The sequence below is a fragment of the Tachyglossus aculeatus genome (assembly GCF_015852505.1).
Source record: "Tachyglossus aculeatus isolate mTacAcu1 chromosome 12 unlocalized genomic scaffold, mTacAcu1.pri SUPER_6_unloc_1, whole genome shotgun sequence".
NCBI lineage: Eukaryota > Metazoa > Chordata > Mammalia > Monotremata > Tachyglossidae > Tachyglossus > Tachyglossus aculeatus.
Genome location: NW_024044828.1, coordinates 790,729 through 810,461, shown reverse-complemented (window position 1 = coordinate 810,461; position 19,733 = coordinate 790,729). Strand labels below are relative to the sequence as shown.

At 50.1% G+C, this 19,733-nt stretch overlaps 1 protein-coding gene across 1 annotated transcript in view; it reads left to right on the top strand.

Moving 5' to 3' along the window:
• The window catches only part of UBR1 (ubiquitin protein ligase E3 component n-recognin 1), a 143,806-nt gene that overhangs the window by 107,131 nt on the left and 16,942 nt on the right, over positions 1 to 19,733 (top strand). The window contains exons 32-41 of the mRNA XM_038740970.1: positions 1,886 to 2,035; positions 2,270 to 2,367; positions 5,222 to 5,315; positions 7,659 to 7,807; positions 10,370 to 10,425; positions 12,158 to 12,254; positions 14,516 to 14,583; positions 15,261 to 15,411; positions 16,524 to 16,611; positions 17,023 to 17,156. Of these exons, the coding sequence (XP_038596898.1) occupies positions 1,886 to 2,035; positions 2,270 to 2,367; positions 5,222 to 5,315; positions 7,659 to 7,807; positions 10,370 to 10,425; positions 12,158 to 12,254; positions 14,516 to 14,583; positions 15,261 to 15,411; positions 16,524 to 16,611; positions 17,023 to 17,156 (1,085 nt within the window). The remainder of the gene's footprint in view (positions 1 to 1,885; positions 2,036 to 2,269; positions 2,368 to 5,221; positions 5,316 to 7,658; positions 7,808 to 10,369; positions 10,426 to 12,157; positions 12,255 to 14,515; positions 14,584 to 15,260; positions 15,412 to 16,523; positions 16,612 to 17,022; positions 17,157 to 19,733) is intronic.

The window sequence follows — 19,733 nt, the reverse complement described above, 5'->3', positions numbered from 1 at the left end:
CGACCCAGACCTCCCTTCTCTTCCTCACTGCCTCTTCCCCAGTTCTCTCCCTCAGTCCTCCCCTGCTCCTCCTGTCTCCGCGGGCCCCGAAGCCGGCCCTCCCGGGCTTTGTGTGGATGGGAGGACAAGTGGGAAACCCAGCTTCGGTTTTCCTGGCCCCTATGTAGTGGGTGGTTTTGTGTTATCTATAGTGACCGGTCCAGTTGTAAATATTTTTTAAGGGTTTTTTCCCCCCCGGTCCAGTTGTCAATACTTTTTAAGGTCCCCCCCGACCCCAGAGTTAAGATTCTAGTAGAAAGGGACTTTGTGGCACCATTATTCAGTCCCTAGTACAGTGAAACACGCCGAGAGAGGTACAAGAAACGCTGCTGCCATTCCTGAGGATGGGAAAGGGAGAGCCCCAGTACTCTCGTTGTGCCAGAGAGGCCCACGGAAGACTTGGCCTTTCTCTGCATCGGGGATAACCACCCTGCCTGAGAGTGGGGAGCGATCCTTTCCCTCCAGTGAGCAACAGTAAAATCCGGGCTCTCTTCCCTGCCATAACTCCCTGCAGCTCCACTAATAATAATAATGGCATTTATTAAGCACTTACTATGTGCAAAGCACTGTCACAGCAAGCCCAGAAAGGTGAAGTGACTTACCCAGACCATTGGTAGAGCTGGGACTAGAAACCATGGTCCCCTGACTCCAGGCCCCATAATAATGATGATATTTGTTAAGCGCTTACTATGTGCAAAGCACTGTTCTAAGCGCTGGGGAGGTTACAAGGCGATCAGGTTGTCCCACGGGGGGCTCACGGTCTTAACCCCCATTTTACAGATGAGGGAACTGAGGCCCAGAGAAGTGACGTGACTTGCCCAAAGTCACACAGCTGACAGTTGGCGGAGCCGGGATTTGAACCCGTGACCTCTGACTCCAAAGCCCGTGCCCTTTCCACTAATAATAATAATGATGACATTTATTAAGCTCTCACTATGTTTAAAGCACTGGGGGGGTTACAAGGCGATCAGGTTGTCCCATGAAGGGCTCACAGTCAACCCCCATTTTACAGATGAGGGAACTGAAGCCCAGAGAAGTGAAGCGACTTGCCCAAAGTCACCCAGCTGACAGTTGGCGGAGCCGGGATTTGAACCCATGACCTGTGACTTCAAAGCCCGTGCCCTTTCCACTAATAATAATAATGATGGCATTTATTAAGCTCTCACTATGTGCAAAGCACTGTTCTAAGCACTGGGGAGGTTGCAAGGCGATCAGGTTGTCCCACATGGGGTTCACAGTCGTCATCCCCATTTTACAGATGAGGTAACTGAGGCCCAGAGAAGTGAAGTGACTTGCCCAAAGTCACCCAGGTGACAGTTGGCGGAGCAGGGATTTCAACCCATGACCTCTGACTCCAAAGCCCGGGCCCTTTCCACTAGGCCACACTACTGAACCTGTGGGGACAGGTTCGCCGCCCCCCTCGCCTCCTACCCGCATTGACTCTGAGGCATGGCCATTGCCCTTCTCTGTGGTCTTTCTCTGTCCCCCACTCCGTAAGTCAAGGCCAAGTCTCAAGCGACCGCTGGGTTCGTTCCCGGGTTTATCCAGAATTTGGCGTCGGTTGTGAAGTGGAAGTTTCACCCGGGAAGAGAAGCGCCAACAAGGGGAGCCACTTCCCACTGCCTCTGGGCCTTTGTTTTGCTTTCTGGGCCTCCACCGCGGCCCAGCCTTCATTTTTCCGCTTACAAGCTGGCTCCTCGGCCCCACCCCGCATGGTTCTCCGCCCATGGGGACTTGGAGCTGGGGGCCCTCTTCCCCGAAGTCTCAAATGAAACGGAGCCGAGGGCGAGCGGCTTGATTCCCTTGTGCCGTTGTGAGTTAATGGCTGTCCTCTGGGGCCCGGCAGGTACTTCGAAGCCATGCAGCTGAACTCGCGGCAGCGCCTTCACGTCGAGCTCTTCGACTTGGAGAGCGGAGAATACCTCTGTCCTCTCTGCAAATCCCTGTGCAACACCGTGATCCCGATCCTGCCGCCGCAAACCCAGAGGATGAACAGGTGGGTTTGGGGGAATACTTCCCCCTCTGATCCGTGAGGCTGCGGGATGCCCCTCGTCAACTGTTAGCCGGATTCCGTCTCCCCGTGCCCGGGGCGGCTTTGGATATCGGCCCGGCTCGCGTCTGCCGGGTAGTTCCGGCCCCCGAGTGAGCCGACCGCCGCGTAAACGGAGCCGGGCGACGTGGCTCTGCCCGGTCAAGTGTTGGTAACTCCGCTTTGTGTTTCTGTTCTCAGCGAGGACGCCGAAGCCGTCGCGCAACTTTTGACCCCGGCTCGGTGGTTGGAAATCGTCATGGCCAGAATAGCAGGCTACCAACAGAAAAGCGCCAAAGGTTTGCTCTGCGAGTCACCTCGGCCCTCGCTTGCTCGTAGCTTGATTGCCAAAAGTCACAGATGGTGTTTTAGCGGGAAAACAAACGGCGCCCGGCTGTTGTCGGTTAAATCATCGGCGCCTGCACGTTGGCTGGGTTTCCCGAGAGGCTCTGATCGGAGAAAGGGTTGCTCATTTTAGAAACAGATGCGTCTCTGAGAGCACGAGGGGGGCACGAGAGCATCCGAGGAATGGCTAAGCACATATAATCGGAACACGAAGAGATGAGAAAGTTTGTCAGCAAGGATGCTATTAACTAGCCAGGGGTGTAAAAGACTATTAGTTACCTCGGTACCGTGTCCTGGGCCATTCGGAGGAGAGCGTCTGCCCTTGCTCCCTCTCCCAGAAGCTGTCATGCCGCTGGACGTTCTCGAGAAGTGAGGTTAGCCGAGGGAAAGGCCTTCACACAGCCCTCGTTGGGTCGCGGCGTAACTCTTAGGACTGGGGGATGCCGTCCCCATCCCTGCCTGGGAGTTCACCCCTCAGAAATTGAGAGAAGACTGAGTAACCACCAGTCAGCCCAGATCTGCACAACACCTAAACTGGTCTTCCGTGTGCATTTGGGTGAGGAGAGATGGGAAGAGCGCTGGCCACTGAGGGAGTCAGATAGGGAAGAGGAGGATCTGAGCCAGGATTAAGAAGGGCAGCAGAGAGTTGGATCAGAGTGACAGACTTCTTTCAAAGTTGTAGTTCATGGTCTGAGGAGAGGAGTGAGGAGGCAGAGGTAATTAAGCAGAACTAGAGGTAATTAAGCAGGTAACTAGAGAAGCAGCGTGGCTCAGTGGAAAGAGCCCGGGCTCGGGAGTCAGAGTCAGAGGTCAGAGGTGACTTTGGGCAAGTCACTTCACTTCTCTGGGCCTCAGTCACCTCATCTGTAAAAATGGGGATGAAGACTGGGAGCCCCCCGTGGGCCCACCTGATCACCTTGTGACCTCCCCAGCGCTGAAAACTGCCTTGCACCTAGTAAGCGCTTAAGAAATGCCACCGTTAATTAATAGGTCGAGAGATGGCCCCTTGACCATTTTTGGAACCCCGGACGAGCCTCTCCTGGAATCGGAGAGCTTGCCGCCCCAGTTGGGACTTCACCCCTGGAAACTGGGGCAGCATCCCAAGCCTGTCGGCGGGCAGCAGTGGGGCGGAAAGAGCTGGGTTGAGGACGGAGACAGGGCTATTTGATCTGGACATGTGGAGCTCAAAGTGCCTGCTTTGGGGGGTTTTCAATTGGAAGTGTGGTGGTGGCTAGAAGCAGTCCGCGTAGCGGGGGATGAGAGATGGAAGAGGAGCCAGAACACGTGACCGAGAAGAAGAACCAGGCGAATACCGTGTCAGGAAAGGCGAGGTCTGATCGCACTGCAAGGAGGGAGAGTGTCAGAGGCAGCGGGGAAGTCACGGAGGACTTGGAAAGAGCAGGACCCGTTCAGCTTGACAGTGTGGAGGTCACTACCGATCGTGGAGAGCGGCATACTTATTGGAGTCTTGTGGGAATGAAAACTTGCCCTTCTCCTTGCCAAACCCAACAGCCTCTACTCCATCCTAATCCTCCTTGGCCCCTCCGCTGCTTTCAACGCCGTGGACCCCCCTCTCCTCCCAGAGACCCAGTCTATTCCTTGGGTTCACTGAGGCCGTCCTCTCATCGCTCTGGCCGTCGCTTCTCAGTCTCGTCTGCTGGCTCCTCTGCCTGATATGTCGGAGCCCGACAACTCTCAGTTCTACGTCCCCTTCTGTTCTTCATCTGTGCTCGCCCTCCTGGAAAACTTATATGCTCTTAGGGCTTTGACTACCGTTCTCCATTCATTCAGTCGTATTTATTGAGCGCTTACTGTGTGCAGAGCACTGTAGTAAACGCTTGGGAAGTACAAGTTAGCGCTTGGGAAGTACAACAGACAACTATACAGACAACCCCCAAATCTACCTCTCCCACCCCTCTAGACTGTGGGCTCATTGTAGATAGGGAACGTGTATGCTAACTCTTTTCTAATTTATTCCCCCAAGCACTTAGTCGAGTGCTCTGTACATAGTAAATAATAATACTGGCATTTATTAAGTGCTTACATACATGGTGATGCATATATATTTGTACATATTTATTACTCTATTTGTACATATTTATTCTATTAATTTTATTTTGTTAATATGTTTTGGCTTGTTGTCTGTCTCCCCCTTCTAGACCGTGAGCCCACTGTTGGGTAGGGACCGTCTCTAGATGTTGCCAACTTGGACTTCCCAAGCGCTTAAGTACAGTGCCCTGCACACAGTAAGCGCTCAATAAGTACGATTGAGTGAATGAATGAATGAATCAGGTTGTCCCATGGGGGGCTCACAGTTTTAATCCCCATTTTACAGATGAGGTCACTGAGGCCCAGAGAAGTTAAGTGACTTGCCCAAAGTCACCCAGCTGACAATTGGCGGAGCCGGGATTTGAACCCATGACCTCTGACTCCAAAGCCCAGGCTCTTTCCATTGAGCCACGCTACTTCTCACATACTATATAATAATAATGGCATTTATTAAGCGCTTACTATGTGCAAAGCACTGTTCTAAGCGCTGGGGAGGTTACAAGGTGATCAGGTTGTTCCAGTGGGGACTCACAGTCTTAATCCCCATTTTGCAGATGAGGGAGCTGAGGCCCAGAGAAGCGAAGTGACTCGCCCAAAGTCACACAGCTGACAGTTGGCGGAGCGGGATTTGAACCCATGACCTCCGACTCCAAATCCCGTGCTCTTTCCGTTGAGCCACGCTGCTTCAAAAGAGCACGTCAATGTACTGAGATTTGTTTGTAATTTCTGTGTGTGTATGTGTCTCTTTCGATTTGCAAGGAGAACAACCTAAAGGTCTGCTCGGGGCTCAGCGAGGAACAAGCGATTCCACTTCGGATTTCCATTCTATTCTGAGTTTTGGAGTCCGGCCCGCGTGAGTATTCCCATCTCAAGCTGCTGATTATTAGGAGGGAGGAAAACGAGCCAGTTTTCTATCAAGATTGTAAATTTCTGTCGGGACCACTGAACTGTTGAAAACCACCAAGATTTTGACAAGTTTTAGTAGAGCGTCTGCGGGGCGGGCAAACCCCTAGAGTTTTCACTAGCGAGCTTCTGATTCCCACGTGGCTACAGCACAGTGGCAGTTGTACTTCCCAAGCGCTTAGTACAGTGCTCTGCACACAGTAAGCGCTCAATAAATACAATTGATTGAATGAATGAATGAATGAATGAATATCATCCCTCCCCCTAGCCTTAATTTTGGTGGCCAGGTGAAGACCCGGGACCTTGGCTTGAGAAGTGGAAATTGCCCTCTCTCTCCACCCCTTCTCCATTTCCCAGGCGCTTTCCCCCATTTTTTTCCAGGTCCCTTTCTTTCCCTTTTTTTCCCCCAGTGGTATTCCATTCAATCGTATTTATTGAGCGCTTACTGTGTGCAGAGCGCTGTACTAAGCGCTTGGGAAGTCCAAGTCGGCAACATGGAGAGACGATCCCTACCCGACAGCGAGCTCACAGTCTAGACGGGGGAGACAGACAACAAAACAAAACATATTGACAAAATAAAATAAATAGAATAAATATGTACAAGTAAAATAAATAAGTAGAGTAATAAATCCGTACAAACATATATACATATATTACAGATGCTGTGGGGAGGGGAAGGAGGTAAGGCGGTGGGGATGAGGACTCTGTCGAGTCCTTCCCACAGAATCGTGACCACCCCACCATAGATCCGTCGCCGACCCTTTCTCCTCAGAGATCGGAGTCGTCCTCCTTCCCGAGTCCCGCCGTTCCGGGCCCCTGAACTTTGTGGGGTTCCTCTTGGATCCATCCCCTCTCAGATCCGTCTCCGGGCCTGACGTTGTGTCAGAGTCCCTGCTCCAGCCTTGTCTCTCTGAGCTGTTCCCGCTCCAACTTCCCGGTCCCCCGTCATCCTTCCCTGTCTACGGCTGGTTTCCAAGCGAGCGTCTTACAGTCTCCCACGAAGCTTCCCTCTCGGCGGTATTTGGGATTTAGTTTCCTCCTAAGTTCCCCTTCTCTCTGGGGTTCGATGGATGGATGGAGAAGAGTTGCAAGTAACGCAAGCAACGTCCGTTGTCCCCTCTAGACCATAAGCTCTTTATGGGCAGGTAAAGTGTTGATTGTTATATTGGGCTCTCCCGAGCGCTTAGTACAGTGCTCTGCACACAGTGACGCTAAACAAATGCGATTGCCTGACTGCCAAGTACTAGAGAAGCAGCGTGGCTCAGTGGAAAGAGCCTGGGCTTTGGGGTCCGAGGTCATGGGTTCAAATCCCGGCTCCGCCACATGTCTGCTGTGTGACTTTGGGCAAGTCACTTCACCTATCTGGGCCTCAGTTCGCTTATCTGGAAAATGGGGATGAAGCCTGTGAGCCCCCCGTGGGACAAACTGATCACTTTGTAACCTCCCCGGCGCTTAGAACAGTGCTTTGCACATAGTAAGCCCTTAATAAATGCCATTATTATTATTATTACAATAGAGAAGCTCAGTGGAAAGAGCCCGGGCTTTGGTGTCCGAGGTCATGGGTTCAAATCCCAGCTCTGCCAGTTGTCAGCTGGGTGACTTTGGGCAAGTCACTTCACTTCTCTGGGCCTCAGTTCCCTCATCTGTAAAATGGGGATAAAGACTGTGAGCCCCCCGTGGGACAACCTGATCACCTTGTAACGTCCCTGGTGCTTAGAACAGTGCTTTGCACATAGTAAGCACTTAATAAATGCCATTATTATTATTATTACAATAGAGAAGCTCAGTGGAAAGAGCCCGGGCTTTGGAGTCAGAGGTCGTGGGTTCAAATCCCAGCTCCTCCAGTTGTCAGCTGGGTGGCTTTGGGCAAGCCACTTCACTTCTCTGGGCCTCAGTTCCCTCATCTGGAAAATGGGGATGAAGACCATGAGCGCCCCATGGGACAACCTGATCACTTTGTAACCTCCCCGGCGCTTAGAACAGTGCTGTGCACATAGTAAGCACTCATTATTATTACACTATAATAGAGTTGGTAAATTTGATGAAGCTAGCGCTTAATCCAGTGCTCTGCACACAGTAAGCGCTCAATAAATACGATTGAATGAGTGAATGGTGAACGTTTTTTTAATGGCATTTGTTAAGCACTTACTGTGCGTGCAGAGTACCGAGCTAAGAGCTTGAGAGAGTACAGTGCAGGGAGTAACAACGTTCCCTGCCCACAAGAAGCTTGCAGTCTAGAGGGGAAACAGCCGTTACTGCCTCCTTGTTCACTGCTCTCCTTCTTGCCTTCTAGAGCCAAGTACTCCGGCAGCAACAAGGAAATGCTGGTCCTCTTCGCCACGACGGTCTACAGAGTTGGCCTGAAGGCGCCTCCCAGCGAAACGGATCCTCGCATCCCGGGGATCGTGTGGAGCAGTTGTGCATTCACCATCCAGTGCCTCGGTACACTTACCGGATCGGGAATAAGCTGAAATCCAGAGTGCCTTCCTCTCCCTAGAGATTGCCCTTTGGTCTGGGCTTAAAAAGCGGTTTTGATGTATTCATTCATTCATTCCGTCGTATTTATTGAGCGCCTACTGTGGGCAGAGCACTGTACTAAGCGCTTGGGAAGTACAAGTTGGCAACGTACAGAGACGGTCCCTACCCAACAGTGGGCTCACGGTCTAGAAGGGGGAGAAGTCATGAGATGGGCAAGGGCCACACCTGAGATGCATTAGTAATAATAAAAATAATAATAATGGCATTTATTAAGAGCTTACTATGTGCACAGTACCGTTCTAAGCGCTGGGGAGGTTACAAGGTGATAAAGTTGTCCCACGGAGGGGGCTCACAGTCTTCATCCCCATTTTCCAGATGAGGTAACTGAGGCACAGAGAAGTGAAGTGACTTGCCCAAAGTCACACAGCTGACAAGTGGCAGAGATTTCCCCTTGGTCTGTGCTTAAAAAGCGGTTTTGATGTAGTCATGAGATGGACAAGGGCCACATCTGAGATGCATTAGTAATAATAATAATGGCATTTATTAAGGGCTTACTATGTGCTCAACAGCGTTCTAAACGCTGGGGAGGTTACAAGGTGATCAGGTTGTCCCACGGGGGGCTCACAGTCTTCATCCCCATTTTCCAGATGAGGCAACTGAGGCACAGAGAAGTGAAGCGACTTGCCCAAAGTCACACAGCTGACAAGTGGCAGAGCCGGAATTTGAACCCATAATAATAATAATGGCATTTATTAAGCACTTACTATGTGCACAGCACCAGTCTAAGTGCTCGGGAAGTTACAAGGTGATCAGGTTGTCCCACAGGAGGCTCACAGTCTTCTTCATCCCCATTTTCCAGATGAGGCAACTGAGGCACAGAGAAGTGAAGTGACTTGCCCAAAGTCACATAGCTGGCAAGTGGCAGAGCTGGGATTTGAACCAATAATAATAATAATAATAATAATAATGATAGCATTTATTAAGCACTTACTATGTGCACAGCACTGTTCTAAGCACTGGGGAGGTTACAAGGTGATCCGGTTGTCCCACGGGGGCTCACAGTCTTCATCGCCATTTGACAGATGAGGTAACTGAGGCGCAGAGAAGTGAAATGACTTGCCCAAAGTCACACAGCTCACAAGTGGCGGAGCTGGGATTTGAACCCGTGACCTGTCACTCCAAAGCCCGGGCTCTTTCCGCTGAGCCACGCTGCTTCTCTTAGACTGTGAGTCCATTGTTGGGTAGGGACCATCTCTGTATGTTGCCGACTTGTACTTCCCAAGTGCTCAGTACAGTGCTCTGCACACAGTAAGCGCTCAATAAATCTGATTGAATGAATGAATGGATGTTTCTGGTGCGGACACTTTTGCGTGATCTGTGGCCTTGAGCGAGTCACTTCACTTCTCTATACCTCAGTTTCCTCCGCTGTAAAATGGGATTTTCCCTCCTATTTAGACTAACCGTGACTAACCCGGTTATCTTCTATCTACCCCAACACTTAGTACGGTGCTTGATGCATATTAACAACAAAATCGGTCTTTATATCTATAGTTTCGCAACTAAACTTTTCATTTTTTTTTACACTAGAAGATTCCAAGTCGCAAGAATTTATAAATTCCGTCTTTTGGCTCTTTAGGCAGTTCGTATTGGTATGTGAGGGCTGAGGAGAGGGCCTTGATTACACGTGACAGAGATGGGAGTTTGAGAGAGTGAGGAAGGGGAAAAAGGGAATGTGTATCTGAGTTTATGCTTAGGTACCGCGGCCCGTAAAATGGATGCGTCAGCGCGTCAATAGACAGGTCCTCCCGTGTCATGGAAATGTCAAAGCGTCAGTTAGGAGGATGTAACCCGATGAGTGGGCAGGGTCATCGGAGTGGGCCTCTTGGAGGAGGTGAAATTTCAAGAGGGTTTGGAAGACGGGGAGAGCCGTGGTGTTACCGATTCAGAGGGGAAGGGAGGCGGGAGGGAGAATTTAGGGACTCAGGCGAGAGGTCGACGGAGGAGACGCGAAATTGAGGTAACTTGAGTAGGTGAGTTTGGGACGGAGAAGAGCGGATCAGTAGGCGGGTGAGGGCCGGTTAGGAGTTTAACGCAGTCACCGAGGTGACTTAGAGAAGGCAGAGCGCGCCCCAGTTCCTCGGAGGCCATTTGGCCACAAGTGCGGCCTCAGTCCCGCTTCTCAGGGGAAACCGGTTGGCGTTCGGTTCCGACACCCTGAAGGGAATCGCGGAATTTATGCTGCCGCTGCAGATGATGCTGCCTGCCCCGGGTGGGATCCCCAGAAACCCAGCACCGACCGCATTTAGGAGGGCCCGTCTTGTTAATATGTTTGGTTTTGTTGTCTGTCTCCCCCTTCTAGACTGTGAGCCCACTGTCGGGTAGGGACCGTCTCTAGATGTTGCCGACTTGGACTCCCCAAGCGCTCAGTGCAGTGCTCTGCGCACAGTTAGCGCTCGATAAATACGACTGAATGAATGAGTGAATGAACTCTCTGTGATACTAATATTTCTTTTTTCCTTTTTCAAGAAAATCTCCTGGGAGACGAAGGGAAACCCCTGTTTGGAGCCCTCCAGAACAGGCAGGTATGAATGAGCCAAAGAGGAAGTCTGGGGTCGTGGCTCGGGTTGTACTTTTCTCTCCTTTGGAATCCCCACTCCTCACACTGTTCGTTTAGCCCACTGGCTTCTCCGGATAACCGTGTTCATTCATTCAGTCGTATTTATTGAGCGCTTACTGTGTGCAGCGCACTGGACTGAGCACTCAATCGCATCTACATTGGCCTCCATGGTCAGACGACTGCCGCGTAAGACTCGTTCTGTTTTGGGCTTTGCTTTGGCAGTACGGAGAAGGCTCTACATCCCCCGTTTTCTCTTTCATCGCAACACACGCTTTTAAAGGAAAAGAGAATGGTCCCCCCGCTGCACCCCATAGCTGGCTGACGGTTCCCATTCTTCCCCACTCGCGGGAGCTCAGACCCCTACGAAACCGGAAAGCTTTTCTTGGGCTCTCCCAAGAAAATCCCAATGGGGATTCCTCCCCCTCTCCATCCCCCCCACCTTACCTCCTTCCCTTCCCCACAGCACCTGTATATACGTTTGTACGGATTTATTACTCTATTTATTTATTCATTTTGCTTGTACATATCTATTCTATTTATTTTATTTTGTTAATACTTTTCGTTTTGTTCTCTTGTCTCCCCCTTCTAGACTGTGAGCCCACTGTTGGGTAGGGACCGTCTCTATGTGTTGCCAACTTGGACTTCCCAAGCGCTTAGTCCAGTGCTCTGCACACAGTAAGCGCTCAATTAGTACGATCGATTGATTGATTCAGATAAGCTCATGTCCTCCTACAGCACGGGGGTTACGTTCTTAACCAAGAATGCAGAACTTTACGCAGTGCAGAATGGAATATCAGTTATGCCAATATCTTTGGAGCCAGACCCGTGGGCCTGGTGACAATTTCACCACTCATAGTGTCCTTAATGCCCTAATTGCGTTCTACCCAAAATGTGCTGTGAAGGCCCGGGTATTAAGAAAGAATGCGGTTTGAATTGATTTTCATGGACTTGGAATGATTTCTAGTGGCTTCTTGGCTCTCCTCTTCTCCCTCCCTCCAGTCTGGGTCTTAAACACATTGGTCCCCAGTTGCAATACATACTACAAAAAGGGAAATGCCGTACTATTCAAGTAGCTTGGCTTCATGAAATGTGTAACCTAAAAGCACACTGGGATAATTAGCGAGGTCTCATGGGGAGAGAATGTTACTGGGAGCCAAGCCGATCTTCAGCTGTCCACCCCAAGATGTGGACCCCGGGAAGAGTGCCCTAAGTCCCACAGGGAAATAAAATTGAAAAAAACCCACGATGGCCCCCAAAATATAGAGGGGCTTAAAACATGCCTTAGAAACCTCAGAACCACAACAGAAACCGAAATGAAAAAGTATTTGTAATGAAGCAAAGTAAGTAGTGAAGTAAAGTAATGAAAAAGTAATTGGAAAAGGATGGAGATCTTTGTTCCTATCACAGTCTTGCCACTCGCCTCCTGTGGGACCTTGAACAAATTGCTTAACCTCTCTGGGCCTCCATTTCCTCATCTGTAAAATGGGGATAAAATAGCCGGTGAGCTCCATGTGGGGCCGGGACTGTGTCTGATCTGATAATCGTATATTTACCCACACGGTAAGCGCTGAACGTCGTGATGATTATGATCGTGGCTGTTGCAGCCCCAGGTTTTCAGCCGGATCGATGTGAGAAAATTCACTTTCCTTTCCATTTTCAATTATTTCCCCCCCACGTCTGTGTTTCCTATAATCCAGCACAGCGGTCTTAAAGCCTTGGTGCAGTTTACCGTTGCCCAGAGGATTACCTCGCCGCCCAGCCTGATCCAGAAACATCTGGTCCGCCTTCTCTCCGGTAATGCCTTGTTTATTTTGCTGTAGTTTTTCGCACATTACTGATGGTTGAACATGGGGACAGAATGTGGTCTTCCCAAGCGCTTAGTGCAGTGCTCTGCACACAGCGATCAAGAAATACAATTGAAGAAATGAATGAATGAATGTGACTGAATGAATGAATGTAAAGCGGGGATGAAGACTGAGCCCCCCGTGGGACAACCTCATCACCTTGTAACCTCCCCAGCGCTTAGAACAGTGCTTTGCGCATAGTAAGCGCTTAATAAATGCCACCATTATTATTATTATGATCATCATTGTCATCAGTAGCATTTAATGACTGTCGGCATCTGCCGCGTTCAGAGCAGCGATTTAGTCGCAGTCTCAAAAGTAAAATGCATAATTTGTGTTATATGGGAACATATAATAATAATTTCAGTAACTGTGGTTGTCCCAACCGCCGCGGTAGATACTCGGGGTCCACATGGGGTTCACGGACTGAGTAGGAGGGAGAGCAGTTATCGAATCCCCGTTTTGGAACTGAGGCACAGAGAAGTTAAATGACTGGCCCGAGGTCACACGGCTGGTTCGTGGTGGAGCTGCGATTAATAATAATAATAATAATAATAATAACAATGGTATTTGTTAAGCACTTACTATGTGCAAAGCAGTGTTCTAAGCGCTGGGGGGATACACTCAATCAATCAATCGTATTTATTGAGTGCTTACTGTGTGCAGAGCACTGTACTAAGCGCTTGGGAAGTACAAGTCAGCAACACATAGAGATGGTCCCTACCCAACAGTGGGCTTGCAGTCTAGAGGATCAGGGTGATCAGGTTGTCCCGCGTGGGGCTCACAGTCATCATCCCCATTTTACAGATGAGGGAACTGAGGCTCCGAGAAGTGAAGTGACTTGCCCAAGGTCACACAGCAGGCATGTTTTAGAATCCAGGTCCTCTGGCTCCCGGGCCTGTGTTCTTTCTTTTAGACTGTGAGCCCAATGTTGGGTAGGGACTGTCTCTATATGTTGCCAATTTGTACTTCCCAAGCACTTAGTACAGTGCTCTGCACATAGTAAGCGCTCAATAAATATGATTGATTGATTGATTGATTGATTTCCAGAAATAAAAGCCACCCTCACCGCCTTCCAGTTTGCTGTGCAATTTAGAACAGTCGTTCAGATCATCTGTAGCCCAGTCTGAGCAGGAGTTGTATGCCTAGAGCGCCTTGACATGTTTCTCTGTGCCTCAGTTCCCTCATCTGGAAAATGGGGATGAAAACCGTGAGCCCCCTGTGGGACGACTTCATCACCATGTAACCTCCCCAGCACTTAGAACGGTGCTCTGCACATAGTAAGCGCTTAATAAATGCCTTTATTATTATTAGTAGTAGTATTAGTATTATTATTATTACATCTTCCGGCTTCCAGTTCTCAGGGAGCAGGTTGGCCGGATGGCCAGCCAGACTAGGGAGCGGTGATGGCGGAAGGCTTCTTTACCGCTTCTTTACTTGGGCGTACCTGTGAGCTGGGACAAAAACTGGTGGGCACTTAACTCTAGAAAATGGAATAATTAGAAGTACTGCGTTGCAGATTCTATTGGAATCATCTTATAAACAGAAATCACCATCAAAAATGGATCCAGTGAGATTATACCCGTCTCCTCATTGGAGCCAGAATTCATTCAGTCATGTTTATTGAGCACTTACTGTGTGCAGAGCACTGTACTAAGCGCTTGGGAAGTACAAGTCGGCAACATGTAACGGACTTGGAGAAGTTGGTTGATCCGCCTGTACTTCCCAAGACAGATGAGACTGTTATATTTAAAAATTTGAGAGAAGGAGTTTCCAGACTCGCTGGAAAATCTTCCTGGTATCTTACTGAAATGGCTCGTGGTGCATCGTAAATCCTTTCACCCTAGCTCCGTCTTCACTGGGGATGGAGAACAGTGAGTGGGTTAGCCTTTGAAAAGGCCTTCATCGGCTCGAACCCGTTTCTAGTCACACATCAGTCTCCTTGAACTTTTTAGCCGGATAGCCTTTCCTTTTTCTATACCGTGGCTACGTTGCTGAACTAATTTTGCTCTTCTACCCCTCGAAAATCACATTTTTCAATTTGACATGTAGGCATGCCCTCTCCAGATTTTTATGGAGAGGACACGCCTCCAAAATTCCAGACAGAAATGACCTGAGCCACCTGGACAGTTGAAGTCAATGTACGTGTAGTTTCAGCGGTGAATTCTCTGGTTGATTTACTCACGTGGACTTTTTTCCGCCCCGCTGTAGTTCTTCTTCCTGACTTGGAGTCAGATGACACCCCATCCCTTCTGTCTGTGGATTTGTTTCACGTTCTGGTAAGTCGTCCACATTCCACATACAGCAGCCTAAGTCCTGGTCGGATTTTCGTTCGCCGCTGTCGTAACTTCAAAGAAATGCAATTTGGTGTCTCCAACTCTGTACCGGCACAGATGGGGCAGAGGTGGTACACGGGAATCGGTGTCTGTCCTGGGCTGGGACGAAGCCTTCTCGTTTCGCCAGCCTGACAGGGAGGGAAATGCGGTAGATGTGATAAAAGCCTAGACTGTTCAGCCTCTTCTTAGGGCCCGCAGATTTTCACTACCGTCGGGTATAAAAAAACCCTCACGGAATTCGAATGTCTGGGCAAACGGGCATCTTGGCTGAACGCTCACCCGAGGGCATTCTACCGGCCCACGTCGACCGTTGTCTCTCCGGAGAGATACGAGGACAGATAAGGTGCCGATCGTGTTAGGACGGTCATCCTGGGCCGGGCCATCTGAGGTATCCGCCCGCGGTCAGATGGGCCCCCAAGCTTCCAGGCCCGACGGTCAGTGACCGGCCTGGAGAGAGCCTTTTGGACTGGATTTACGACGCGTCAGATTCTTCCAGGCCGGATGGTCAACGACTGGCCTGGAGACAGTCCTTTGGACCGGATTTGCGACGCGTTGGAGTCAGCGCCTCTCCCGTTCGTTCGACTGCGTCACCAACCTTGGCGTCTGTTTGTCTCCGGCAGGTAGGAGCCGTGTCAGCGTTCCCATCTCTGTACTGGGAGGACTCCGTGGATCTTCAGCCGTCGGCGATTAGCTCTTCCTACAATCACCTCTACCTCTTCCACTTGATAACCATGGCCCACATGCTCCAGATACTTCTCACCGTAGAGACAGGTACTAATTCATCGATAACCCGGAATAGCATCCACCCACTCTGTCCAGCGTCGGAAAGAAGATTCGTTATCTTCGTGAGGAGCGGTCCTTCTGTGTTTTTTTTTTAATTCGATGTATTAGGCGCTCATTATGTGCCAGGAACTGAACAAAGCACTGGGATAGAGACAAGCTGATCACATGGGGCCCGGTCCACGTCCTGTGTAGGGCTCACAGTCTTAATCCCCAGTTTACAGGTGAGAGAAGTTCAGTGACTTGCCCGTGGCCACACGACAGTCAAGTGGTGGAACCAGGATTAGAACCCAGGCCGTGCTGTGTCCCCTAGGCTGACCTCTGCACCGGGCCTGTCTGATGTGCTCTGTGGAGGTGGTCCTTTGGGTGCCCCGGGGCATGACCGTGCTTTTTGCAAACAACTCCATGAGGGCAGAGATTACCTCGTGTCCAGGTGCCCAACCTAACCTGATAACTCCAGAATCCCTTAATCGATGACGTCCGTATCCAGTAGTGACCCCAGGACTACTGTCTCTAGTGGGCCGAGGAAACAGAGAGGTCCTGGAAATAATAATAATATCAATTATTATAAAACAATAATATTATAGAATATGTAATTATAATATATGTAATTAATATATAATAATATTACATATATGATGATGATATTATTGTTATTATTATGGTATTTGTTAAACGCTTACTCTGTGCCAAGCACTGTTCTAAGCACTGGGGCAAAGCCAAGGTAATCAGATTGGCCCTTGTGTGAGTCTCAATCCCCGTTTTACAGAGGAGGTGACCGAGGCCCAAATCTCCAACAGATCATTCAGAGATATTTATTGAGCGCTTACTGTGTGCAGAGCGCTGTACTGAGTGCTTGGGCTAGTTCAAATCAACAGACGTGGGAGACACGTTTTGTGCCCGCGAGGGGCTGATTTCTATGAGGAGAAAGTCAGCCAAGGAAACATCTACACTGGAGACGAACTGGGGCTCCGAAACGATCTCTCCTGCGGAATAAAGCGTAGGGATGTATCGGTCGGTTTCCGCAGCCTCCAGCGCCGGATGCCACCCATACAGCTCGTACTCACGGTGTGAAATCATCTCGCTGTTAAATATTTTTGCAGATGGCCACTCTGCCCAGGTACCCGACGACAGCGAAGAGGCACGCTCGGCATCCTCGTTCTGTCAAGAAGTCGCTCAGTATACTAATGGGTAAGGAGCGCTTGGACTGGTGGCCCAGCAGGAGATTTTACTGTCCCCGTCTCTCAGCGATTGTCCTTTCGGGCGGAAAAGTCCTCAACTTTTTGGCGAAGCTGTTCCGTCCACTGCCCTCTTCTCTGGCCCTCTACTGTGGCCCTGAGGAGCAAACTTGCCTGCCGGGAATAGAGTGGCAGAGCTCGCCTGTTGCTGGCTTTCCGTCCCCTTCCTGATGATGCGTTGCTAAATTTGCTCCGGTTTCCAGAGAAACGAATGCAAAACTTGGAGCTTTGTGACTTGTTATTTTGGTTTGGAATATTTGGGGAACGAAACACGTGCCGCAATTCTTAACCAGTGTCTCTGTGCGCTCTCGATACGGCCATTGAGGACCTAGGATGCTACGGTTCTGTGGTTTCTGTTTTGCAGCTGCTTCAGTCGGGATGTTGCCGGGCGGCATCTGTGGGACTGTTTGAAGAGAGGCATCACCCCCTTCCTGCGCTCCGCTGCTTTATTTTTCCACTACTTCCTGGGAGTGTCGCCTCCTGAAGCCTTATTTTTGGGTAAGTCGGAGAAATTCATTCAGTTGTATTTATTGAGCGCTTACTGTGTGCAGAGCACTGTACTAAGCGCTTGGGAAGTACAAGTTGGCAACATATAGAGACGGTCCCTACCCAACAACAGGCTCACAGTCTAGAAATGTTCTGAGTATGAACCGATCATGTCTTTGGAATTAGGACTTTAGGATCAATCCATCGGTGGTATCTATTGAGCCCCTCCCCTGTGCAGACCTCTTTACTGAGCGCTTGGGAGAGCACAATGGAGGAGTTTCTGTGGTCCTTAAGTGATTACTTTGTGCTAAGGCCTATACTTAAGCACTGGGGTAGACACGATAATAATAATAATAAAGTAATGGCATTTTTTAAGCGCTTACTATGTGCAAAGCCCTGTTCTAAGCGCTGGGGAGGTTACAAGGTGATCAGGTTGTCTCAGTCTTCATCCCCATTGTCCAGATGAGGTAACCGAGGCACAGAGAAGTGAAGTGATTTGCCCAAAATCACCCAGCTGACAAGTAGCGGAGCTGGGATTTGAACCCATGACCTCTGACTCCAAAGCCCGGGCTATAATCAGTTTGGGCACAATCCCTATCCCATGCGGGGCTCACATCTAAGTAGTTTTACGCACACGATCCCCGCCCTCAAGGAGTTTACAGTGGAGTGGAGCAGCGCTTTCTGCTAGGCTACCTGGACCTCGGGAATAACTCGCTTCTTTGAGATTCTGCGGTGCCTTTCTGGATTTCAGTGAATTTACCAAGTCTGAGAAACCCGATGCTCCATTTTGTCGGGCTCGCCATTCCGGTGCGGCCCAGTGATTATGCCGTTTGTCTAGCGATGACCGGTCGTGTCCTGCTCAGAAATTCAAAGGCATTTATGTGCCACAGCGGGGAAAGAGGGGAGGAGAAGCCAGAGTGGTCGGCCCGCCGGCCCTTTCCCGACCAAACCCCGAGCTTTCTCCGAAGGTCAGCTCTAGGGTGGACCCTGGGCGTTCCAGAACTAAGAAGAAACCGTGTTTCCTCGTGCTCTCTCCTGCTCCCCATTTCTTGTACTCTCTCGCTCTCCTTCCTCCTTCTTCCCTCCAACAGTTTCATTTCCAAAGTGCCTGTTCCCAAACAGTAGCCCTTTCTGGCCTCTCGCTCTCCTTCCTCCTCCTTCCCTCCTCCAACGCTTTCATTTTCAAAGTGCCTGTTCCCGAACACTAGCCCTTTCTGGCCTCTTGCTCTCCTTCCTCCTCCTTCCCTCCTCCAACACTTTCATTTTCAAAGTGCCTGTTCCCAGACAACAGCCCTTTCTGGCCACTCACTCTCCTTCCTCCTCCTTCCCTCCTCCAACACTTTCATTTTCAAAGTGCCTGTTTCCAAACACTAGCCCTTTCTGGCCACTCGCTCTCCTTCCTCCTCCTTCCCTCCTCCAATACTTTCATTTTCAAAGTGCCTGTTCCCAAACAATAGGCCTTTCTGGCCTCCCGCTCTCCTTCCTCCTCCTTCCCTCCTCCAACACTTTCATTTTCAAAGTGCCTGTTCCCAAACACTAGCCCTTTCTGGCCACTCGCTCTCCTTCCTCCTCCTTCCCTCCTCCAATACTTTCATTTTCAAAGTGCCTGTTCCCAAACACTAGCCCTTTCTGGCCTCTCGCTCTCCTTCCCTCCTCCAACACTTTAATTTTCAAAGTGCCTGTTCCCAAACAGTAGCCCTTTCTGGCCTCCCACTCTCCTTCCTCCTTCCCTCCTCCAACACTTTTATTTTCAAAAGGTGCCTGTTCTCAAACAGTAGCCCTTTCTGGCCTCTCGCTCTCCTTCCTCCTCCTTCCCTCCTCCAACACTTTCGTTTTCAAAGTGCCTGTTCCCAAACAACAGCCCTTTCTGGCCTCTCGCTCTTCTTCGTCCTCCTTCCCTCCTCCAACACTTTCATTTCCAAAGTGCCTGCTACCAAACACTGGCCCTTTCTGGCCTCTCTCCCTCCTTCCCCCTCCTTCCCTCCTCCAACACTTTCATTTCCAAAGTGCCTGTTCCCAAACAGTAGCCCTTTCTGGCCTCTCGCTCTCCTTCCTCCTCCTTCCCTCCTCCAACACTTTCATTTTCAAAGTGCCTGTTCCCAAACACTAGCCCTTTCTGGCCTCTAGCCTGTAGTGACTCTTTCTTTCCCTTCCTGCCACCTGCCAATTCATCCGTTCATTCAGTCGTATTTATTGAGCGCTTCCTGTGTGCAGAGCACTGTACTAAGCGCTTGGGAAGTACGAGTCGGCAACAGATAGAGGCGGTCCCTGCCTGACAGCGGGCTCACGGTCTAGAAAGGGGAGACAGATGATAAAACCAACCATGTGGACAGGTGTCAAGTCATCAGAACAAATAGAATTGAATAGAATTAATTAATGAATTAATAGAATTAGGGCCCAGAGAGGACCCTAATCCCAGGCCTGCAGAGGAGGAGAGGAGAGAGAACCGGTTCCCATCCGCGACCTCCCCGTTGGTCTGCCCTTGCCTGAAGTGAATCCATTGCTGGAAGCCGTCGTTTGTCCTGGAAATGAGACTTGGGCAAGAGAGGCCCGGAAAGAGGGAAGAACCGCGTTTTGTTTTCAGTCGGG